Genomic DNA, 25,558 nt, shown 5'->3' with positions numbered 1-25,558 from the left:
TAAGCCACCCAGGGGCCCCAACCAGCTAATCTATTTTTAACTTTTTTTTTTTTTTCATTCTAGAAAGGTAATGCTAAGGTTTTTTTTTTTTTAAATTTTTTTTTTCAACTTTTTTTTTTTATTTATTTTTGGGACAGAGAGAGAGCATGAACGGGGGAGGGGCAGAGAGAGAGGGAGACACAGAATCGGAAACAGGCTCCAGGCTCTGAGCCATCAGCCCAGAGCCCGACGCGGGGCTCGAACTCCCGGACCGCGAGATCGTGACCTGGCTGAAGTCGGACGCTTAACCGACTGCGCCACCCAGGCGCCCCAATGCTAAGGTTTTAAAGGGTGAGGAATATGGTAGACATTTGCTGTTATCTTGGCCACTTAACATCTGAAACCCTTCCTAATTCAGAACTCCCCACTTTAGTATCTCGGTGGTAGAGGCTGAAAAATCCCAGATACTTGCTTTCCATTGCTTCTTTGGAGTTAATGTGCAGACATATGACTTGGGTATCATCATTCAGATGATCATACCAGACTTAGACTTAGGAGCTACTAACAAAAAATAAAACAAGTAACAGCATACCCAAAGCAAAAAGAGCAACTAAATTTAGAAATGATGAGGTGCTTTCTCTTTGGAAAACTCAATGTAGTGGTTGTTGGAAAAACCACTAAAAAAAGTTGCTCCTGGTACAGAACTAGCGGCATGGTTATTGGGTGAGGTGGGTGGAGTGATAAGATCTGATTCCCTACTGAGAGCCACTTCCTGTTTTTAATCAACTTATCTGATTAAAAAGAGGCAGTAACTGCTCATTGTACAAACTTGAGAGAATATAGAAAAGGTCACTGTGCGTGTGCTTCTATATATACATATGTAGGTGTATACACATATATACGTAGGAAATGTTTGAGTTTCTTCATAAAATTGGGATCATACCATAGTTTTGTGCTTCCCTATTTAATGGAATTTTCTATGCCATTCTTTGACAATACAACTCTAAATAGCTATATCATTTAAATATTCTGCTATTGAATGGAATCTCTAATATTTTGCTGTCATGATGCTTCAAAGAATGTTCTGATATCTAAATCTCAGACTAGCTCTCTGCTTATTGCTTCAGGAGACATTTAGAGAGCAGATTACTAATTCCTGTATTTGTAACCTTTTTTATTTTTTTGATAAGTATACCCTTTTCTTCAAAACTTTAATTTTTTTTTTTTTTTTTTTTGAGAGAGGGAGAGAGCACGCGAGAGTGTGCACAAGCAGGGGAGGGGCAGAGAGAGAGGGAGACACAGAATTTGAAGCAGGCTCTAGGCTCTGAGCTTGTCAGCACAGAGCCTGTTGCAGGGCTCATGTGAACCATGAGATCATTACCAGAGCTGAAGTTGGACGCTTAACTGAGCCACCCAGGTGCCCCAGGAGGTGTACTCTTTAACCATTATCACCTATTTCACCCCTCCCCCCCCATCTTCCCCCTGGTAACAATCAGTTTGTTCTCTGTAGTTAAGAGTCTGTTTCTTAGTTTGTCTCTTTTTTATCCCCCTTTGTTCTTTCATCTTTCAACATGAGTGAAATCATATGGTATTTGTCTTTTTTTTTTTTAACATGAAATTTATTGTCCACTTGCTTTCCATACAACACCCAGTGCTCATCCCTACAGGTGCCCTCCTCAATGCCCATCCCTCACCGTCCCCTCCTTCCACCCCCCATCAACCCTCAGTTTATTCTCAGTTTTTGAGAGTCTCTTATGGTTTGGCTCCCTCCCTAAGTTTTTTTTTCCTTCCCCTCCCCCATGGTCTTTTGTTAAGTTTCTCAGGATCCACATAAGAGTGAAAACATGTGGTATCTGCCTTTCTCTGTATGACTTATTTCACTTAGCATAACAGTCTCCAGTTCCATCCACGTTGCTACAAAAGGCCATATTTTATTCTTTCTCATTGCCAAGTAGTATTCCATTGTGTATATAAACCACATCTTCCTTATCCGTTCATCAGTTGATGGACATTTAGGCTTTTCCCACAATTTGGCTATTGTTGAGAGTGCTGCTATAAACATTGGGGTACAAGTGCCCCTATGCATCAGCACTCCTGTATCCCTTAGGTACATTCCTAGCAGTGCTATTGCTGGGTCATAGGGTAGATCTGTTTTTAATTTTTTCAGGAACCTCTACACTGTTTTCCAGAGTGGCTGCACCAGTTTGCATTCCCACCAACAGTGCAAGAGGGTTCCCATTTCTCCACATCCTCTCCAGCATCTATAGTCTCCTGATTTCTTCATTTTAGCCACTCTGACTGGCGTGAGGTGGTATCTCAGTGTGGTTTTGATTTGTATTTTCCGGATGAGGAGCGACGTTGAGCATCTTTTCATGTGCCTGTTGGCCATCTGGATGTCTTTAGAGAAGTGTCTCTTCATGTTTTCTGCCCATTTCTTCACTGGATTATTTGGTTTTTGGGTGTGGAGTTTGGTGAGTTCTTTATATCTGACTTATTTCACTCAGATTATACTCTGTAGCTCCATCCATGTCTTTGCAAATGACAAGATTTCATTTTATGACTAAATAATATTCTATTGTGTATATATACCATCCATCCATCTATCAATGGACACTTGGGCTGCTTCCATAATTTGGCTGTTGTAAATAATGCTGCTATAAACAGGGTGCGTGTATTCCTTTGAATTAGTGTTTCTGTATTTTGAGAGAGACTACCTAGTAGTGTGATTCCTGGATTGTAGGCTAGTTGTATTTTTAACTTCTTAAGGAACCTCTTAACGTTTTCCAGAATGGCTGCATCAGTTTGCGTTCCCATAATCAGTGCACAAGGGTTCCTCTTTCTCCCCATCCTTGCCAACATTTGTTCCCTATGTGTTTGATTTTAGCCATTCTGACAGATGTGAGGTGTTTTCTCAAGAACTTTTTAAAGTTTATTTTTGAGAGAGAGAGACAGAATGAGCAGGGGAGGGGCAGAGAGAGAGGGAGAGAGAGAATCCCAAGCTGACAGCACAGAGCTCCATGCGCAGCTCGAACCGTGACATCATGACTTGAGTCGAAATCAAGAGTTGAACATGGTTAATGGACTGAGCCACCCAGGTGCCCTGTGAGGTATTTTCTTATTGTGGTTTTGATCTTTTTCCCTGGTGAGTCATGTTGAGCATCTTTTCATGTGTCTGTTGGCCACCTGTAGGTCTTCTCTGGAGAAACACCTGTTCATGTCTTCTGCCCATTTTTCAACTGGATTATTAGTTTTTTAAGGGTTGAGTTGTAGCAGTTCTGTATATATTTTGGATACGCTTTATCATTTATGTCATTTGCAAATATCTTTTCCCATTCAATAGGTTGCTTTTTTAGTTTTGATGGTTTGCTTCACTGTGAAACTTGAACCTTTTAAGGGTTTTTCATACCCATAAAATTTCTCTGTATAGGTGGCTTACTCATTCTTGAATCCCTAGTGGGTTTTCATTATAAACTATTTTTTTTTTAAGATTTTATTTTTGTGTAATCTCTACACCCAATGTGGGGCTCAAAGCCACAACCCTCAGATCCAGAGTCACGTGCTTTACCGACTGAGCCGGCCAGGCACCCCTTGACTATAAACTATGGACCTAGAACTTTTATATGACTGGAATGTCAGACATGAAAACACTGCTGAAAATAACGAATATGGTACTTGGTCTGAGACTGTACTACTTGCGTGACACTGTGATGTGCTGTAGAAACAATCCCATTGAATCCTCACAGTGACACACGTTTTGTTGGTAGTTTTGGTCACATAAATAAAATGGGGGGAAATGGCCAAAAAACTTAAGGTCACACAACTCATAAAACGTGGACCCAGACATCAGGCATTATTTTCCTGATTTCATCTTCTTCCCCCTGTATCATTGCAACCCCAGAATTTAAATCCTTTTTGAGTTGTGGACTGAATGCTTGGGAGGCACGAAGTACCAGTGAGTTGGAAGCAGTAAAGAAGAGGGGAGAAGCAGTTCAAAAAAAAAAAAAAAGCATATTGTCTTATGCTTATGTTACGTTATGCTTATGTTACAAGAGTTTATGAACTGACAGAACACAGTGTTATTAGCAGGGCAGTTTAACCAACGAGTTTTTATTAAAAGCCGGGGTGCACCAGGCACAGTTGTACAGGAGGCTAACAAATCCAAATGTTGTAACTAATTCATTTATTAGCTTATCTGATCAAACAAAATACATTTCATAGAAATGATTATAAAACGCATTGCCGATAGAAACAGAGTATCATTTATATTACAGATCTTATGGTACCTAAATAATTATTAATAAAAACCAGCCAACTCATATGGGAAACAGAAGTTAGTAAACCACCAGTTACTTCTTTATTTTCGTCAGCAAGAGGGAGAAGCATGCACTTGTCATGCTCAAATGGGCTTCAGCGTTCACTATGGACATCCTGTTTCAAAAGTAACATAGTTCACCTGTCCATTTAAAAGTTCAGTGTTTTTCATCCAGTATCAAAGCACTATGGTACTTTTTGGCTTAAAGATTAGTTTTGGTTGCAGAGTAAGCTTAACTTAGTACTTGAGTCGCATGTGTCACAGTTTCTGGATCTGGGGTGGGTGCTGACCAGTCCAGTTAAGTGTTAGTTGAACAAAACACAACACACGTGGGATAGTTTAATCTGCTCTGTGAAATTCTTGCCAGTACTCGATTGAGAAGATACACAGGTGATTTAAAGCAGAACAGAACAGCAGGAGGGGGGAAAAGAAAAACATGTTGGTGTTGCCTGAGGCGAGTCTGTCCGTTAGAGCTATTTCTTGCTGTTTTGGAGAGTTCTGGCTAATTCTTGTAAGGATCGTATCAAGTTTATTGGCACGTGATCTATTCCTTACTTTGAAGGTTGGTTCAGAGGGGTGTACAGGAGAGAAAAGGGGCAGGGAAAGGACCGAAAAGGCATGGAGTGGAGTGTGTTTGCTGACAGTCAAGTTAACTGTGGAACCACAATCATCCGAGAGGGTGTCCACCAAGGCCCTTCCTGAGACCTCCAGAGATGGGTCTGTTTTCTTGAGGAAGAAGCACTGAAAACTTCCTCAGACAGGGTCCATGTTTATTGCACAGGAACCAAAATTATTTCTGTTCCCCCCTTTCCTGAGCTGGAGACCTCCAAGTGCGCACATGGCTAGGGATGCCCATCAGCTCGCTCCTCTGGCCAGCAGGGAGCGCTCCACCACAGTGACTGGGGGAACGAACACTTTCTTCAAAGGGAAGCACGAGGTATCATGTTGGCCCGAACAATGTGGTCCTTCAGTCACCATTCTCAAGCAGCTTCTGTAGGTTGTTTTGTATCTTAAAATAGTAAGAGAGAAGTCCCTGTTATTAAAGAGAATGGAGGGGCGCCTGGGTTGCTCAGTTGGGTAAGCATCTGACTTCGGCTCAGGTCATGATCTCACGGTTCTTGGGTTCAGGCCCCAAGTCGGGCTCTGTGCTGACAGCTCAGAGCCTGGAGCCTGCTTCAGACTCTGTGTCTCCCTCTCTCTCTCTGCCCCTCCCCCGCTCATTCTCTGTCTCTCTTTCAAAGATAAACATAAAATAAAACCCAGAATGGAATATATCAAGGGCCTATCTGCCATGGCGTACATAATTCTGAGAGGAATCGATTCTACCTGGAATAAAAAGCTACCCATGGGTTCAATTTAAATCAGGCAAATGCTTTTAAGTGGAATAAAACTCTGTTGATAATCCACTTTAAAGTGAAAAAAAAAGTGCTAAAAAAAGAAAGAATGGCACTGCAATGTCAGGAAAGACCAAGACAAGTCTGATGGAAGAAAAAGAACAAAAGCACAGGACACACCAAGTGTGACCTAAATGCAGAGAGAGTGGGAAACTGATCCTTAAAGAGCCTGTGTATCATGTGGTGTCTGATTCAAATCATCAATGTTTTTTTTTTTTTTAAATTTTTTTTTCAACGTTTATTTATTTTTGGGACAGAGAGAGACAGAGCATGAACGGGGGAGGGGCAGAGAGAGAGGGAGACACAGAATCGGAAACAGGCTCCAGGCTCTGAGCCATCAGCCCAGAGCCTGACGCGGGGCTCGAACTCCCGGACCGCGAGATCGTGACCTGGCTGAAGTCGGACGCTTAACCGACTGCGCCACCCAGGCGCCCCTCAAATCATCAATGTTTAATACTCCTACCAGATATTACGCATTTCCCAGATGACTGAATGCCACAGATGAAGGGTCCATGACATGTCTTTGGATCTCGAGACTACAGTTCAGTGTTGGGCGTTAAAAATGTGCTTGGTAGAGGTCTACTGAGTAAGCGAACTTGGAAGATTTCTGAGCAAGGAAGTCTCAACGAGCAACAGTGTGATGGCAGTGGGGAACCCCATGGGACAAAAGAAAGAGGCTATGTGTATGTTTTTGTGGAACAGTCTGCGATGTCCTGTAGGCAAAGAGGGAAGGATCTAGAACGCGTGTGCCCCGAACTTCATGTGTGCTCACCTTAACCACACAGAGAAAATTTCACGTATGATGTGGAGACACCACGAAACAAGACCAGCTACACAGACAGGAAGTAGCAGAGGACGGATAAGAACACGGGTCTGTCTCTTCACTGCTCCATCACTAATGCCATTGGCAGCACTAAGAAGGTATGTATTGGTGCACCTGTGTGGCTCTGTCGGTTAAGGATCCGACTCTGGCTCCCGTCATGATCTCACAGCTGGTGAGTTCGAGCCCCACATCGGGCTCTGTGCTGACAGCTTAGAGCCTGGAGCCCGCTTCGGATTCTGTGTCTCCCCCTCTCTCTGCCCCTCCCTTTCTCGTGCTCAGTCTCTCTCTCGCTCTCTCAAAAATAAATATTAAAAAAAATATATTTATTTCATTACCCATGAAAGGCATTGCCTTCATTCTCTCATTCCTACTCCCTATCTTTCCTACCTACCCTGCAGGACCCAAGCTAAACAGAAAAGCAAGAGTGGGAAGGTAGAAAAAGAAATGAAACAAAGGAATTATGACCAAAATATATAAAACACACCTACAAAGAAACTCAAACCAGGGGGATAGCTGCTATTTCACCGCCAGGCTGTGCTGCATTGCTCTAGCGGAAGCCATGCATGAGACATGGCCACTGGTCTGCCTGTTGTGGACAGGCTCTCCTGTTTCTGTGTCCCTTCTTTCAGCATGTGGTGCCCTGGCCAGGCCTGGCCCAAGAAGGGGGCAGCAGGATTTGGTGTGCGCTTCTGGTCCAAGAATACCACTGAATGCCAGAGTGAACAAACCAGAGAATTCACACCATCCCATCCTCTAGGTCATCATGGAAGCCAAACACTTGTAAGCATTTCATCACAAAACCAAAAAACTACCTCCGCTTCTCAGCAACTAATGTTTTATTGATTTACTCTCGAAAGTTAATTTATTTTGAGAGAGGGAGAGCAGGGGACGGACAGAGAGAGAGAGAGGGAAACAGAGAATCCCAAGTAGGCTCTGCACTGTCAGTGCACAGCCCGACATGGGGCTTGAACCCACGAACCGTGAGATCATGACCTGAGCCAAAACCAAGGGTCGGGCCCTTAATGGGGTGAGCCACCCAGGCACCCCTAGGCTGAAATATTTCTAGGGAGGAAAAGCAAAAGATAGACCAACAGGGAAAATGAGATTGAGACCTAGGTCTTTGTGGAAATAAAAAATATTCTTTCACATTTACCGTGCAGTCCCCTGGCTGGGTTTGGCCATTTAGGCTGCTTGCTGCACCCCGGAAGTGTTTTAAGCATGTCGCCCCTGCTCTGTGGCCATCAACAGTCACCACTGCTACCACCCCAACACAGGAAATAAATGAGTCACCTTTTCTAATTTCATTATGTTAGCTGTAAGCTCTTGGCAGAGGACCTCCACGTTTAATTGGACTTGTGACCCCAGGCCGGATGGTGCTGTCTGTCTGGAAGAACAAAAAGAAAAACGCTGTGGGTAGGCGGGGGTGGCAAGGGAAGAAGTGGAGTGAACACAAATTTATTTGAACAGAAAATCAGGTTACAGTAGTAGACAGTGAGCCTTTAACTTGTGAAGATTACTGCAGGGCCTTTCTGATGTTAAGTCCAGACTGGGTGTTGAGGGGACTGTATCTTAAAAGCTCAGCTGGAAGTCTCTTAAGCTGTTTTTGTTGAGGTGGCTGTGTTGTGCCTTGGCTTCCAGACAAAAATCAGGCAATTCTGCTCAAGCACATGGCTTCTAAGACCTCTTTTGTTAACCTCTAATGTCCTCTCCATCCCCACTACTGCAGAAATTTGCAAGAATTATTGCTCTCCTCAGTCACAGGCATTTTTTTTTTTTTTACAGGAGGAGGAGCCATTTACACTAGAACTTGCAGAATGTTTAGGAATGTCCTTAATCAAACTGATTGCTTTTGAAGCGTGAGACTTTAGCAATTCTGTTTTTGAGACTTGCCATCCAATGTAACCGCTGTGGTCTTGTAACAGTTGGAGTCAGTGTTTACCATTTGAACCGTTTATGGCATGGGCTCTTCTCTTCCCCAGGGTCCACTGGGGTCATCTACCAGCTAAAACTGTAGGAAATTAAGAGATATGTACATTATCCTGGAGATGTATGTACATTATGCTCTAAAGGCGTTTATTGGATTTTTACATTAAGGTTTAGAACAGGGGTCTAGAACTTCTCCGTGTTTCTTGATTGTAATTTATTTTTAGATATTTAGTTTTTAGAGGGCAGTGAAGGGTCTATTTTACACAGGATCAGTTTTTCACATGGTAAATTTCAGATGGTGATTTACTTGGTAAATTATGATCATGTAAATATTAACAGAGCCATCAGATGTTTTTGTGTTTATTAGTACTAAAACAGTTTTTTCTTTACCCTTGATCCCTACCATCAAAATCTCAAAAAAGGTGGCTGAATTGGAATGTTTCAGTGTTTAGATGAGAGAACTGCGATCCAGAAGACTGACCCATCAACATGAAATTCTGACAGTGTGCAGGCTATTAATATACTAGTGAAGCTGGTAAAAGGAATGGTCCAACTAAACAAGTACAAATAGGGATTTAGCTATCGGGCAGCGTGGCTGGAGCACCTTGGGGTAAGAAGCTCAGGGGGAAGCTCAGGTCCTGTAAAAGTACTTTATGAACAAATTTTTCCTGTCATGGGTATTCCTGGTCTCATGTCATAAATAATCATTTTGATTTTTCCTGTAAGTGATTATTTTTCAGATTGTACTTCTTCCTGAGTTGTGTATTTAAATAGTGGAATGAAATACTCCATTTGCCCTTGTTAGTGGTATTTCCCCCTCATCATCACCAAGTTAGTGAAATGATAGTAGGACATGAGGTAACACTTTCCTAAAAAAACAAACAAAAAAACAACCTTGTATATGATAGTGAACTAGGAAGTAACACTAGATTTTTGCAGACTAAGTATGTTAACAATTTGAGTAAGGGTATGCACTATTTCAGACTATTCTTTAGGTTCTGCATTACTGGTTTAAATATATATATATATATATATATATATATATATTTATTCTTTAGGTTCTGCATTACCTGTTTAAATATATATATATAACCAGTAATGCAGAACCTAAAGAATATATATATACATATATATAATATATATATAGTGTATATATATACATATATATAATATATATATATATAGTGTATATATATATATATACATATATACACACACACATACACTACATACACACATGTCCAAAAGAATCTATACGCCAGCGTCTGTGTCAACTACTACTCAGACTTTAGGTAGTTGTTTGAGCACAAAGTTGTTTGTACCCAGAATGGTACAGCATAATAGTCCTCCAATTATAGACCCAGGCTGGCACCATCAGCATCAGTTGGGAATTGACAGAAATGCAAGTTCTCAGGCTCTCCTATCTAGTGCCTCAGAAACTCTGGAGATGGGCCCTGACATCTGTTGCAACAAGCCATCCAGATGATTCTGAAGCACAGTCAAAATAGCCTGACCCAGGTCCTACGCTGTACCTCACAACCAAGCCATCGGTGGGCTGGAAAGCCTATCCTCTGTGTAGTCATACAGACTTGCATTTGAATCGTGATTTTACTACAAACTGTAAAACAAACTGTAAGACACAGTAGAGTCTCTAGCACATGGTACAAACTCTGTAAACGAGTGTCTCTACTTCCAGAACTTGGGCTAAAAGTATGCTTTCTAATACAGAGTAGTTTATTTTACTTTTTTAGGCAATGCATCAAAATCCTTACATGAATGGATGTAAAGGAAAGAGCTCTAGGTCTAAATAGGTTTAATTAGGTCAGGCCTGTTAAAAATGACTGATGGGGATACCGTCTTGATGGTAGTGGCTTCGATGGCTGTGGTTGAGTCACTGACATGCACCTCTTTGTCCACGCCCAGGAGCTACACCCCCCTTGAGGTGAGGGCTAGGAGACAGTCGCCCAAATCAAGCCTCACGTAGGCTGGCTAGAGGGCATCGCTACAGAAGTTCAAGTTGTGCCCCTGGCAGGCACACCCCTAGAGGATGAGGTCCCCTGGGTCAGTATGGAGAAGAGGCTCCGACCACCTTGGATGTAGCTGGCCACATGCTTGGAGATAAAGTCCATGGTTCCCGGACCCATGCTGGGAAAGTAAGAGGGCACGCTCCCAGGTTGGCCAAAGAGGAGAAAAAGAGGACAGGCCAAGCCAAGCGGTGAATGCAGTATACAACAGGCACTTTGTCAACGTTGTGCCCACCTTTGGCAAGAAGAAGGGCCCCAATGCCAGTTCTTAAGTCCACTGTAGTCCTGGCTTTCCCCAATAAGGCGAGTTAGTCCAGTCAAAAAAACAAAAACCCCAAAAAAACATTGTGAAGGAAAATCTTCACAGATGCATTCGGCTAATTACTAGTCACATGGATCTTCATAGTGGTCAAAAGTTTCGTAACTATAGGAGTTCATATAAAGAATTAATACATGAAAAGTGAGCTGAGGTACCTGAATTGCTTCTTTCCTATCAATGTCTTCACCCACTGCCATTTTACTAAGGTAAGTTTTGCTGGTATAGGTTAATCAACAGGCCAAGGTCACAAGTGAGTCTTAGGATAATAGAACAAGATAATGTAAAATCAGGCTTGTTTCTTGCCTTATCAACCTAAGAATGGTTCAGAGGCACAGCATTCATTCTGGGGACCCTCCCACCTACGTCTTTGCTTCCCACATACACATTTCAGAAAATGTCGCATACAGAATGTAGACTTAATTCGTGTTTGCTAAGGATGGTAAATGCCAGTCAAACATTATGCTAGTCTCAAGAGCAAGCAGATGATAGCACCAGAGGGAATTGTCTTACTCATTATGATGAATGTCCACAGTGGAGGTTAGTGACCCCAGCCTCTCCTCCAGAGTATTAATTCTGTATCTCATGTAGAAGGTCGAGATGATTAGTGCACAGACACTGGAAAGGGATAAAAGAGAAATTCTCAATAGGTTAATGAAGTGCTGTCCATAAAACAATCAAAACTCAGAGCCAGTGTTGGACATTTGAGGCAAGATATTCTCCAAAATGAACTTGCCAAAGAGACTTGAAAAAGGTCTTTTTTCCAACAGGCTGATGCTGGTCAGAAAACTTGAGAGCTAGAAAGAGACTTAAAATTCTCTGGCCCAGCTTCCTCAATTGACAAACAATGACCATCCTACTAGGATGTCTCAAGGCCATGCCCAAGGTGGATTACCAAGCCCATGGTCCTACTCCCAGTGCTGTGGCCCTCACCAGAAGGGCCTGGCAATGAGTGCCTAGTCTTGTTATCTGGTGACTCATAAATTCCCTTCTTTATCTGGAAACCAAACTGGGCACATCCTCCTTGGTTGTCAGGAACAGCCTAGAACTAGGTCAGGCTATTTTCAGAAAAACAACTGATTACAAACTGGAAGCTGAGGGGGAATTTTTAAAAGTCAATGCCTGAGTTTTCGTTGAAGGGGATGATGGTATTTTAAAGCTGTTTTGGCTTCTATCCAGAGGACATGGGATAGATGGGAAAATAAACACTAAGGCCAACGATGCTTCATAATTCACAGAACAATTTTCTAACGAATGGCATCCACTCAGAACTTAGTTCTCTGCTGGATCTGGCACATTTTGGTTTTCCTTCCTCCCTTCTATTTACTTAAATAAGGAGATGAATATGAAAATGTAACCTAAGCCTAAGGGGGGAAAAATGTTGGAAGAAGACACAAAAATTATCAAAGAAAAGCTCTGGATCACATTAGAGACAACTGAGATGTGTAAAGGTTCTTGCAACCATGAAATTATTTTTTTTTAGAGAGCGGAATCATTTTCTTTTTATTTAAAAAAAAAAAATTTTTTTTTTTCAACGTTTATTTCTTTTTGGGACAGAGACAGAGCATGAACGGGGGAGGGGCAGAGAGAGAGGGAGACACAGAATCGGAAACAGGCTCCAGGCTCCGAGCCATCAGCCCAGAGCCCGACGCGGGGCTCGAACTCACGGACCGCGAGATCGTGACCTGGCTGAAGTCGGACACTCAACCGACTGCGCCACCCAGGCGCCCCGCGAGCGGAATCATTTTCTAAAGTCATTCCTAATAAATTCATCTACTTACACGATTGCGTAAAAAATAAGAATATGGTGGAGAGTCGTACATGTCTGAGGCTTTACTTTGTGTAAGATTCCAATGGTTTCTGACTGACCTGTTGGGAAGAAAAAAAAAGGAACAGTTTTAAAACTACAACACACCTCCTTCGTCCAGCAAAATCCCTATGGGGAAGGGATAGTTGAAAGAGATAATTATTCCTGGGTAACAGAAATAGGAGAAAACATGAAGTAAAGCCTTCCAGGTATCTTTTGATTTTTTTTTTTAATTTTTATTTTTTTAAATGCTTATTTTTGAGAGAGAGAGAGAGACAGACAGACAGACAGACACGAGTGGGGGAGGGGCAGAGAGAGAGAGAGAGTGGGGACAGAGGATCCCAATTAGGCTCCATGCTGACAACACAGAGCCGGATGTGGGGCTCGAACTCACCAACCATGAGATCATGACCTGAGCCAGAGTCGAATGCTTAACCGGCTGAGCCACCCAGGGGCCCCTTTCCAGGTGTCTTTTTAACCAGTAGTTCTAACTCCTTCCAACTCGTTTCATCCAGTTTATACTTACTGAGAGCCTTCTCTCTGTCAAGCACTGCACTGGAGTGAATGGTAAACAAAACAGACACCGTCCTTGCCCTCACACCAGTATAATTGGTAACCAGTTAGGAGAATAATTAGTAAATAAAAAATAATCCAGTAATTTGAGTTTTACCAGCCATTTTGGAATCATAATCTCAAAGTATTCACAATAACAAAGGGGCCTCCATGAAGGCCATTTACCTTTGTATCCTCCATAGTAAGACACAGAACTGGGTACTGTTTGTTGAATGAAATGCAAAAGGAAATAGATGTTCAGTAGGAAGGGGAGGAGGGAATATGAGAGGCAGTCATCAAGTGAAATATGAGGCCCTTTAAAAGTTACAGGCAGATGTCTGTCACTATCCCATTTACCCAAGACATTGATTCCTTACCATGTGAAGGGAGACTCTTGGCTTTTCCTTCAGGCACTCTATTCACATGGGCATCTGCCCGAGTTGGTTTTGTTTCTCCCTTGGAGACATTCAGAACTGTCTGGGATTCTGTCACATGGAAATCTATCAAACCAAAATGGAGCTGGCTGAGTTTTCTTCCCAATGCATTTAAAAAACACAGGAGCAACCACAAAGCAAATCAGTCTCACAACATGTGGAATGGCCAAGAATATAAATTGATCTTCTCACAAGTTGGTTCAGTGGTTAGGTATTGAAATCCAATACTTAAGCAAGTAAGAAAATGATATAAAGACAGTCTGTCCTTAGTCCAGTGACCATTGGGGACCATTCAGCTCTAACAGTGAATAGTATCACTGAGATAAGAAGAAAACATTCTATGTTTTTCTCTTTCAACCACCCTCATATTATGTCGATTTAAGAGAGATTTATTGGGGTGCCTGGGTGGCTCAGTCGGTTGAGCGTCCGACTTCAGCTCAGGTAATGCTCTCACACTCTTGAGTTTGAGCCCCATGTCGGGCTCTGTGCTGACAGCTCAGAGCCTGGAGCCTGCTTCCGATTCTGTGTCTCCTCCTCTCTCTGCCCGTCCCCTGCTCATGCTCTGTTTCTGTCTCAAAAATAAATTTAAAAAAGCAAAAAAAAAAAAAAAATTAAAAAAAGAGACATTTATTGTGTATAAAGAGAAATGGATTTTTATCATGTAGACCATTCTTTTCCCCTAAAACTTTCAGACTACCCTTTCTCCAAAGTCCCTTGTCAATTTTTTTTTTTTTTTTCTAAAAGTTTATGTATTTTTGAGAGGAAGGGCAGAGAGGGAGAGAATCCGAAGCAGGCTCCACCTTGATAGCTCAGAGCCTGATGTAGGGCTCAAACCCATGAACCATGAGATCATGACCTGGGCCTAAATCAAGAGTTGGTCACTTAACTGACTGAGCCACCCAGGCACACCTTTCTCCATTGTTAATTAGTCCCTTCTTAATTGCTGATTAATTGACAAGGTATTGATTTCTGTTGGTTTTGTCTTTGTTTTTAAGGGGTGACATGAGGATGTTTTGTGGAGCATGACATTTTAGAAATTTCTCGGACCTCGAGAGTTCTCGGATTCAGGAGTCTGGGAACCAGAACTGCTGTATCCTTCCATGTCTTGCCGCCTTTGTCGAACTACTCCATCCAGATCTGAGAATTCATCGTTGAAATCCTGAAGGGAAACAAGGCAGTGTACAAAATCCAGTTCCCCTCATTACACAGGCAGGCCTCTGGAACCCCCAGGCCTTTCCACTTAGGCATAACCTATAAAATACTGAAAAGAAGGGAAGATTACCCCGTACCACTGGGATTTCCCCCAACAGGGCAGAGGATCTGGTTACTGAAACACATTTTTTCTGGGGAGTTAGAATCCTGTCAACAGTGGCCAACTTGTTTCAAACAACAGATGTCTAGGGGGAAAAAAAAAAAAAGAGCTGAACTAATGATTGAAAAGCTTCCAGGATAAAACTGGAGAAGTCTCTTTAGGATGTTGTAATGAGAAAAACTGATTGACATGGACATATATACGAGAAAAAATAAGATGTCAAGTTTTCTAAAATACATGTGTTAAATGCAAAGGTACTCGTTAAAACACAGTTTAAAAAAGGTATGGAAAACAAAATGGAAAAGGGCTTTAACAAGTTACACACTGAAAGGAAAGTTTTGGCTATTTTTCTTCCCTCTCTGACTCCCTTAAAACCCAGTCAGTGCTATTACTTTTGAATTCCAGAGGAATGATGGAGGGGTAAGGAGTAGGGAAAAAGCAGGGATGTTTTAGTTTGTATTTCATTTCCCCCCATAAGTGCTTAAGAACTGGAGTCACAACAGGTGTCATTAAAATGTCCTGGGGAAGGTCCTGTTAGGCTGAGCTTTTCACGATTTAGGTCGCTGCCAAATGAAGAGACTTATCTGGTAAGCAAATGACCACACTTTCAGCTGATACTAGCTATCTGTTGATCGTTTCAATAACTCATTTCCATTTCAGGCACGAATTTATAGGAGGCAGAAAGTTGAAAAATTCAAGTCTCTTGGGTGTAACAATTAGTAATTGAATGCCTATCATCTATCAGACAGTAGGCACAGCTCCTTGCATAGACGACTGCACTCAATCTGCACAGCCACGTCGTGAGGTTGGCATTTTACTGGATGAAGAAACTGAGCCACAGCAGTTCAAGAGCTTGTCTGATGGCATAACTCAGCTGGGTGGAGCCCAGATTTGAAACCAAGTTTGTTGGTTCCAAATCATATTGTGTTTCATTTTCTTTTGTCTTGCTCTCCCCTACTTTCTTTCAAGGTGTGTGTTTTTTTTAAACTGAGATAAAAATTCATGTAATACAAAAGACATCATTGAAAGCATACAATTTAGTGGTGTTTAGCACAATCACAATGTCATGCCGCCATCACCTCTGTCTGATTTCAGAACATTTCCATCACCCCCAAAGTGAAACCCTTTACCTATTAGCAGTCACCCTAATTTCTCTGTCTTTCCCCATCCCTTGGCAACCACTAATCCACTTTCTCTCCCTATCAATTTGTCATGTAAATGGAATCACCTAGTATGTGGCCTTTTGTGTCTGGCTTCTTTGACTTAGCATCATGTTTTCGAAGTTCCTCCATGTTGTATCTATCAGTTCTCCTTCCTTCTCAGGGTCAAATAGTATTCGGTTGTATGGACATATGACATTTGACTTATGCATTCAGAAGATGATGGACGTCAGGATTGTTTCTGTTTTTTGGCTATTATGAACAAAGCAGCTGTGGACATTGTTATACAACTTTTTATGAGGACAAGTTTGCAATCCCTGTACTTTTTCACAGCTCTTAAAAAAAAGATTTGTAGATGTTAAAACCATGGGCTCATACCATTACACCAAGGTATTTCAACATGTAATAGTGATTTGTTTGGGAATAATTACTTGAATAAATACGGCTAGAACTCGCTTGAGCCAACATGATGCCACCATAGGTAGAAAACGTGTACAAATGGGGGAGAGCTACTTTGCACTGGAGATTTACTGTACTGTCAACGGAATCTGAAGGAATCAAAAAATCTCTTTCACTTGGTCACTATAGAGTGCTTCTTTTATAATTATTTCTGGATGTTCCTCATCTTTTCTCCTAAGCTAGAAAGTCTTGGAAGGCAAGAACTAGTTTTGGGTTTTCTTGGTGTCCTTATAGCCTTACACTAGCACAGTGCCTTGAACAGAGAAGACAATCAGTGATTTGTGGGGATGGACCATGCCCCTCCCCCAACCATTGGTGAATCCCTCTAAAACAACACTGACAAGCAAACGGAGCAAGATTTTAGGATCACCTCCACGGACCACCCACTCGCCCAGACAGCCATTATCCTGTTTCTTAAAAAAAAAAAATTTTTATACTTTATTTTTGACAGAGACAGAGAGAGAGAGACAGAGCACAAGTGTGGGAGGGACAGAGAGAGAGAGAGAGAGAGAAGGGAGACACAGAATCCGAAGGAGGCTCCAGGCTCTGAGCTGTCAGCACAGAGCCCCCCGTGGGGCTCGAACTCACACACTGTGAGATCATGACCTGAGCCCAAGTTGGATGCTTAACCGACTGAGCCACCCGCAGGGGCCCCTATACTGCTTCTTTTCTTTGGTAGGACAGCTCTTCGATTACTTGGAAAAAGTTGATGGCCTTCTATGCCCCGCCCCGTTCTTGAGGACAGAAACACCCTGTGTCTTCAATTTTACCTCAGATATTAAGGTCCCCTGGTCATGGTGTCAGGAGAAGTGTAACTGTGGGACGCATCATCCCCTTTCGTTCGCACTGAGCTAGTTAGGTAGGCAACTCACCAGAGGCAGAGATGAAGGGCGGTCTGCCCGGAAACTGTTCTCAAGAGAAGACGGGTTGGGACTGTTCCCAACACTTGTATTCTGAAATTAGTGAAACAAAAAGGAAAACCAGATCAACTACGAAACCACGGGAAATACACAAGAGAGATAGCAGGTGAGGCTCGGGGATGTTGTACTCACTTCTAAGTGTCCACACACAGATTTTAGTAGTTTGTAAGTGGAATCTCTGGAGAGTAAGGAGACAAATATGTACTGCAAAACAAAACAGAGTGATTACGGAACAGATACTGCCTGACCACAAGTCAGAGTTCAGAGTGCAGAACTTTATCTGTATACATGTTTTCTTCTCTTTTCCCCTGGTTTACAATCTCATTCACCTCTATCAGTTTTTATTCTGTTCCTGGAATGAACAAAATCTACTCCCCCACAACAGCAACAAAACCTTTAAGCCCCCTTTAAGTAATAAAGAAATGCTAAATGGTATGAAGGCTCCAATACCCTGACGCTGATGTCCCCAACAGGCAGGCAAGACCTGGACACTAAGAAAAAAAAAAAAGGCTAGTGATATTTGCCAGAGCCTCTTTAAAACTTGTTCCCCTCTGCCTAACCCTTTTCTTTTAAGGTATTTAACAATTCCCAAGGGTCTGCTTTCTCTGTTCTGACCTAGATTTCCACTAAAAATTTCCCAGAGGCTCTCACAGGCTCGTTCTTTTTCAAGCCACTTCCAGATTCTTCCTTGTACAAATATGGAGATTTTTCTAGTGGATGCTTACACACAAGCGATGGGAAAGAAGTGAAATCAGATTAGACAAGTAATTTGGAGACAAATGACATAAGGAAAAGTAATTTTACTAAGCGGTACATTGAAGAAAATACTAAAACTCCCTCTTTCTCCACCTATTAGAGCCACAAAATCTTTTCACATCCCCTTTTCAGAAGTCTGTGATTATCCCTTTCACTCATCAAAGAGAGCACTCAATATGCTTTTTTTTTTTTTAATTTCTTTTTTTAATGTTTTCTTATTATTGAGAGACAGAGAGACACAGATCATGAGCAGGGAGGGGCAAGGATAGGGGGAGACAAAGAATCCAAAGCAGGCTCCGGGCTCAGGGCTGTCAGCACAGAGTCTGATGTGGGGCTTGAACTCACAAACTGCGAAATCATGACCTAAGCCAAAGTCGGACGCTTAACTGACTGAGCCACCCAGGCGCCCCTCGATATGCTTTCCAAGCAAGCACGTATTCCAAAGTAGTTAACACTATGGGTTCTGCATTAGACCTACTTGCAGAGTCTGGCTCTGACACTCAGGAAGTAGGTGACATTGGGCTAACAGCCCCACCACTCTTGGCTTCAGTTTTCTTTTTTTAATTAAAAAATTAAAAAAAAAAATTTTATTTTGGCAGGGAAGGGGCAGAGGGATAGGGAAAGAGAGAATTCCAAGCAGAGTTCATGTTATCAGCGCAGAACCTGAGGCAGGTCTCCATCCTGTGACCCTGGGATCATGACCTGAGCTGAAATCAAGAGTTGGATGCCCAACTGACTGAGCCACCCAGATGCCACTTGACTTCAGTTTTCGTGACACCTACCCCTAATAGGTAGCAGTGTGGGACAAATGGGAAAACAGAAGGAAAGTGTTTAGCATATGCGTGGCGAGAAGTACATGCTTATTAGCCATTAATGTTAACATTTTTTTCCCAAAATATTAATATATTTCCTACCACGTCAGAATAGCCTCTTATATCTTTCCTTCACTCTGCTTCCCTCTTCAATTTATCCAGTATGGTTGGAAATGGAATGTAGCTTTTATGCTTTCATAGAAATATTCAGTAAAATATTAAAACAATTAATTTCAAGGGGCGCCTGGGTGGCTCAGTCAGTTAAGCGTCCGACTTGGGCTCAGGTCATGATCTCACGGTTCGTGGGTTCGAGCCCCGCGTCAGGCTTTGTGCTGACAGCTGGGAGCCTGGAGCCTGCTTCAGATTATGTGTCTCCCTCTCTCTCTGCCCCTCCCCTGCTCATACTCTGTGTCTCTGAAAAATAAACATTAAAACAGTAATTTCCAGTGACAAATGAGTAACCATAGAATTCTACTCCCTCTATTTGGCCAAGGTGAAATCAACACCACTCTACATGTAGGTATTTCTGGTTGCACACGTTTGGGGCAGCCCAGCAGTATCGAGCAGCTCTAGAATTTCTATACAGAAGAACACAAGACTTAAAGCAACCTGGAAGCAAAGTGGGCCTAGGAACTGGTCCTGAAGCCACATGTGTACAGCAAGAACCCAGTTTATGTATTTGGGATGGTTCTGGAGAAATACCAAGGGAGAGTGTGGGGGGGCTCTTCAATATCACCCTGCCTCACCCATCAACAGTGGGGTGGTGGTGGCTGTTTCAAATATTAAATATTAAAGAAAGTGAATATATCAGTTTAGCCTGTTCTAAGAGATATTAGGGAAAGGGAAAGGGAAGCTGGGAAAGAATTTTTTTTTTTTTTTTGACCTTGATCAAGCAAGTCTAATGAAGTCAGCAGAAAATGCAAAATTGTCAACAAGTGTGTGAGAATAAAGTTCCTTGTGAGGGGAAACAACACTACAGAAACAAGACAAAGGAAAGGCACCTTGCTTTGAGGCGTACTCACCCGGTCTGTGACTGTCGCTATAATCAGGGCATTTGGCACCAGAAGGGCAGTTTTGGTTTTCTTTATTAGGGTGACGGAGAAAGCCGGAATAGAGATCTGAAACAGAGTCAGTGAGTTAATACGGGTTCAGGCTTCATAGGACAGGACTTCAAATCATCATATTCAAGGGAAAAATTTTTTAAAGTTTAACTAAGAAATCAAAACCAGCACTAAGCTCTCCAGCCTCCAAGAAGAAAAACCAGTCTCCTCAAAGTTCTGTTTACACAGCCAGAGGGCAAATGTACATCATCAATTCTACTTCAGGGCTTGGTGGGAAACCTTCATCTTGAAACAAGGGAATGAATGCAAAGAAGCACAGCCATTTTAAAGACAGGCCCAAGGCTCTAAAGCAGTTATGTGGACATCCACTTGGGGTTAATCTCCGCATACACCGCTCTCCTACATCCTGAGGCACATGCGGGTAGGGAAACACTGAATAGCACTGGGAGACACAAAGCCTGGGACGTGAATTCTCAGCTCAGTTCTGAAAAAAGAAAACCTTGTTTTAAACGAACCTGGAGACCAGAAAGGGGAACTCTTATGCCCCCACCTCTGGCCCTCAGTTGCAGACTCCAACAGGAAGAAGCCCCCCCCCCCCACCCCTTTACTACTCACACCAGCTGGAAGAATTTCTCCTTGCCCAACAAGCTCAGCCAATAGGAAAATACATCTGATCCCGTGAGAAGCCCTGAATTCTCACTTCCCTCCAATGGGCTTGTGTTCAGAGCAACCCTTCCCAATTTCCTCCTTTTCTCTGTAATTTAACTTTCCCTCCTTTGATCTCCAGACTTGCCTATGATTTGCCATAGCCTGCATGTCTCAAAGTGCTATTCCTGAATAAACCCATTTTGCTGATAAAACAACTGGCTGTTTTACTTTTAAGGTCCACGCTATCTATGTGACCTACTCAACCTTGAAAGCTACCCTTTCTAAGCCTCAGTCTTCTGATGTGTAAAATGGAGATAATCTTACCTTTCCCCAGGATTTTCTGTTGATTAAATGAGATAATATATGGAAAATGCCTAGCAGTCATTAAGAAACTCACTCATTGTACTCGCTTAGGAAGCCTGTGCACACGCTAAAATTAGAACAATACAGAGAAGATTAACATGGCCCCTGCACATGGATGATGTGCAAATTCATGAAGTAGTCCATATTAAAAAAAAAAAAAAAGTCATTTCCTTATTTGTCTCCTAAAAAAAGATTGGGTAAAATAAAAGAACTCTAACTTCTTTTCTGGTTCAAACAATAGAGAATTAAAACAATGACAAATGAAGCAGCTACCATTTGTTGCCTCCTAGCCACTAAATGAGAATGTTATCTAATTATGACAGTCCAGGGAAGGAGTTAATCTTTTTAAAAAAATTTTTTTAGGTTTATTTTTATTTTTGAGAGAGAGCGAGAGAGCAAGCAGGGGAGGGACAGAGAGGGGGACAGAGCATCTGAAGCAGCGAGTCTGATGTGGGGCTCGAACTCACCAACTGTGAGATCATGACCTGAGCTGAAATCAAGAGTCAGATGCTTAATCGACTGAGCTACCCAGGGACCCCAGGAAGGAGATATTCTAAGACATAAGGAAATGTGTTTCAAGAGGTATGTGACTTGCCCAAGGTCATAAATATAACAGGTTACAAAGATGAATCAATCTGATCCAAGATGTGTGTTGTTTTTCATACAATGTACCACATGCATGGACCAGATACTATAAAGACCAGATGTTCCTGATACTTTTATGTTATATCCCTCCAACCCACTTTGGATTCACAGAGAAATGGATAATATCCCTTTGATCCTGGAAAACAGAGTAACACACATCCAATGGCAAAATGACCTGACTCCCTCCACGGGTACACACACTCACATGTACATTTTGTAAAAATGCTTTGCATATTCTAAAAGAGAACAAGGTCAGTGGGGGGAGAGGAGGGCCTTAGGTTAGTACTGCCAACTTGAAGGAAGAAAAAAGAGCTTTTAATTCTGAATACTTACATTCCCATATTTAGGCTTATGAGATGGAAATGTTCTATTCCTCAAAGTTCCAGATAGGAACACTATGGAAGAAGGAGAGGCTAATCTTCTTTAAGTTTATTTATTTTGAGAGAGAGAAACAGAGAGAGAGAGAGAGAGAGAGAGAGAGAGAGGCAGGCAGAGAGAATCCCAAGCAGGCTCCACACAGCGCAGAGCCCAATGCGGGGCTCAAGCTCACAAATGGTGAGATCATGACCTGAGCCCAAATCAAGAGTTGGATGCTTAACTGACTGAGCCACCCGGGCGCCCCGAGGGGCTAATCTTAATGAGACATTTATTTGCTAACAAGTATTTTGCTTAAGAACTCTACCCTCTAAAATTTTGAAGAATGAGATGACTCCTAAGTTTTAAGTTGGGATACCAAGATGGATGAGGATATAAAAGTGAATCTAATTTTGTTTCTGAGTAGTGACACAAACACACAGAAACTAGGGGCTATAAATTTGGGTATCTTCATAACCTAAGGCATGGAACACCTTTAAGAAGGAGTTTTCAACCAACCGCTTCTTAAGTATAAAATGACAGGCAGATCACATTTGAGAAATAAAGCATCAATCACTTTTCCGTTTGGGCCTAGATGGAATCTTATACGTGCATTTAATGTTATCAGCATCTGAAAATACTGCCAGAATGATCGAAAGGTCCTGATTACATTTATTAATATTTTTTCAGGGGAGAGTGTCTAGAAAATGTCTCTTCCTAGAGTGCACTGTTTGGTTGACTTTAGTTCATATTGGAAGGTGCTGGACCCAGTAAGGAAAGTCTGCCCCAGATCTGAGGACCCAATCTCCCTGACACCATCCTCAGAGGGGAAGAAACGTACAAATCACTCTCATGGTTCGTATTTCCCACCTCCTGGTAATTTCCAGTCTCTTGTCTCTTAGAGTAGCTGTAGCACATCCAAAAGACGCACTACCTAATATTGTCCCTATCACTCTTTTTGTCGTGACGGCATATCCTTAGTGTCAGGGCGACACGACCATCCAGCCAAATTAGGACTTCGTAAAAATAAACTTAACTCTCCAGGGCGGTAGCAGCCCCAAGAGTCTGAAAGATGGCACATCGTTTCATGTTCAAGGCATGTGTTTCCACAACTGTGACAACAACAATGTACAGCCAGCCATTTACATTTGGTCACGTGCCTTCCCAAACAGCATCCCCCAAATAACCCGGGGAACTGGTGTCCCCATTCCATTCGTCTGGACAGTGTGCCTCAGGGAAACTGAGTCATTTAAATGGCACCACTCAGCTAAGAGGCAGAACTGGTCCTCCTCCCACAGGACGTCTGCCTGACACGATTTTTTTTTTAAATGTGTATTTATTTATTTTGAGAGAGAGAGAGTGTGTGAGCAGGGGAGGGGCAGAGACAGAGGGAGAGAGAGAATCCCAAGCAGGCTCTATGTTGTCAGTACAGAGCCCAGCGCGGGGCTTGAACTCACGAACTGTGAAATCATGACCTAAGCCAAAATCAAGAGTCAGACACTTAACTGACTGAGCCACCTAGGTGCCCCTGACAGGATGCTTTTTTTTTTTTTTAATTTTTTTTTTTTCAATATTTATTTATTTTTGGGACAGAGAGAGAGCATGAACGGGGGAGGGGCAGAGAGAGAGGGAGACACAGAATCGGAAACAGGCTCCAGGCTCTGAGCCATCAGCCCAGAGCCTGACGCGGGGCTCGAACTCACGGACCGCGAGATCGTGACCTGGCTGAAGTCGGACGCTTAACCAACTGCGCCACCCAGGCGCCCCTGGATGCTTTTGATTAAAAAAAAAAAAAAAAAAAAAAGTCTTAGGAGCAGAACAGAGAGACAGTACAAGCAGGCCTTTCATGCCAAACTACCCAGAAATGGCCCTAGTATTGAATGTATTGTCCATTTAAGCCTTATGGTGGTCCTCTGAGGCAAGTAGTATATGTGCCTTCTGGCGCAGAGGAGGAAGCTAAGGCCTAGCGAGGCTAACTCACTAGGTCACAATCACACGCCAAGGGAGACGTGTAGCCAGGACTTGAACTCATTCATGGTTTGTGAGTTCGAGCGCTGCATTGGGCTCTGTGCTGACAGCGCGGAGCCTGATTGGGATTCTCTCTCTGCCCCTCCCCTGCTCCCCTGCTCATGCGCACTCTCTCCCTCTCAAAATAAATAAGTAAACTTAAAAAACAAACAAGAATCCCCCCATCCCTGGGGCGCCTGGGTGGCTTGGTCGGTTAAGCGTCGGACTTCGGCTCAGGTCATGATCTCACGGTCCGTGGGTTCGAGCCCCGCGTCGAGCTCTGTGCTGACAGCTCAGAGCCTGGAGCCTGTTTCAGATTCTCTGTCTCCCTCTCTCTCTGCCCCTCCCCTGTTCGTGCTCTGTCTCTCTCTGTCTCAAAAATAAATAAACGTTAAAAAAAAAAATTAAAAAAAAAAAATTCCCCCATCCCTTCCATCCTTTAACAAAGACTAAGTCTTTGTTCACTAATGTCTCTAGACGCGCTGCTTTCATCAGAGATGTTGGCTCTGTCTGAATTCCTGAGAATTAGCCTATCACACTGAACAGGAGATCATTGCTACCCAATCCCTTCTGTACTCCATGAACAAGTTCTTATAAATAAGAAATCTAGAAATACAGTGGAGCACTGCTTAATCGTGCTTTGTGTGATACTGATTCGGGTAATAGTGTTTACCAAAGTATGTGTATCCAGACACGACTCTTTATGATTTGGGAACAACATTAAAATAACACGTCTGACCCGAAGAGTGGTGTGCTAGTCTGTTGACCCAACACCAGCAAAATGGAGAATTTCCATTGTATTTGTGATGTGGTCATTGTCTAAAAGCCTGACAGGGGCTTTAGGGAGACTATTTAAATAAAACCTATCTACCACTCAAAACAAAAGGTTTTCAGTCAGCGACTTCATGGATATAAAAGTTGCTTATTTATAATCATGAATCAGAATGATTCAAAACTCATTAGGTCACACGACCCTAAGAAGGTGTTTCTCTGACTCCTCGCTGTGGTGGCCTGAATGGTGTGACATCGCCCGTCAAAGGGACAGAATGTCAGTGGGATGGAATTATCTTTTTCCTTCTTATGACACAGTCCCAAGGTCTTTGCTTAGGAAGGCAGTGCATTGGGAAAACTGCCAGTTCCTTTAAGCTATCCTCCTTAACAGCTCACGTGTCTTGGGCCTGTCCTCCCCCACATCTGTTTTATGAGAAGGACAAGTTGTCAGTTGTGGTCCACTGGGGATGGTGGGTGTTTGACTCTCTCAGACCAGGCCGTAAATGTTTCAGTTTCTGCTCATGTGGTGCTGGTGATGCTACAAAGTGAGCTCTAATCACTAGCTTATTGATAGGCTTGTTTTTCTACGTGTCTCTGACTGGTAACTGATATGTACACAGTGCAAAAATCATTATTTATTTAAAAAAAGGTCTTGGGTGTAATATATGTCTTTGAAACAAATTATGGCACACTCTCCAAATGAATAGCTGTAAGAGGTCTCTG

General features: G+C 42.6%; 1 protein-coding gene, 1 non-coding gene and 1 pseudogene across 3 annotated transcripts in view; 2 read left to right on the top strand and 1 right to left on the bottom strand.

Moving 5' to 3' along the window:
* Positions 1-4,055: 4,055 nt before the first annotated feature.
* The window catches only part of GRAMD2B (GRAM domain containing 2B), a 120,816-nt gene continuing 99,313 nt past the window's right edge, over positions 4,056-25,558 (bottom strand). For both annotated transcript variants that reach the window (XM_047858078.1, XM_047858086.1), the window contains exons 6-14: positions 20,009-20,104; positions 17,551-17,622; positions 17,371-17,451; positions 14,615-14,726; positions 13,511-13,633; positions 12,556-12,643; positions 11,288-11,392; positions 7,799-7,892; positions 4,056-5,300 (exon numbers count right to left, since the gene is read on the bottom strand). In XM_047858078.1, the coding sequence (XP_047714034.1) occupies positions 5,259-5,300; positions 7,799-7,892; positions 11,288-11,392; positions 12,556-12,643; positions 13,511-13,633; positions 14,615-14,726; positions 17,371-17,451; positions 17,551-17,622; positions 20,009-20,104 (813 nt within the window). In that variant the 3' untranslated portion in view covers positions 4,056-5,258. The remainder of the gene's footprint in view (positions 5,301-7,798; positions 7,893-11,287; positions 11,393-12,555; positions 12,644-13,510; positions 13,634-14,614; positions 14,727-17,370; positions 17,452-17,550; positions 17,623-20,008; positions 20,105-25,558) is intronic.
* On the top strand, positions 10,083-10,730 carry LOC125165344 (FAU ubiquitin-like and ribosomal protein S30; annotated as a pseudogene).
* On the top strand, positions 21,104-21,208 carry LOC125147100 (U6 spliceosomal RNA). Its single transcript, XR_007145007.1, has one exon. It is a non-coding gene; the product is annotated as a U6 spliceosomal RNA (small nuclear RNA).

Source organism: Prionailurus viverrinus, chromosome A1 (genome assembly GCF_022837055.1).
Source record: "Prionailurus viverrinus isolate Anna chromosome A1, UM_Priviv_1.0, whole genome shotgun sequence".
NCBI lineage: Eukaryota > Metazoa > Chordata > Mammalia > Carnivora > Felidae > Prionailurus > Prionailurus viverrinus.
The sequence above is the reverse complement of the archived record's forward strand: the minus strand, read 5'-3'. Positions and strand labels throughout refer to the sequence as shown.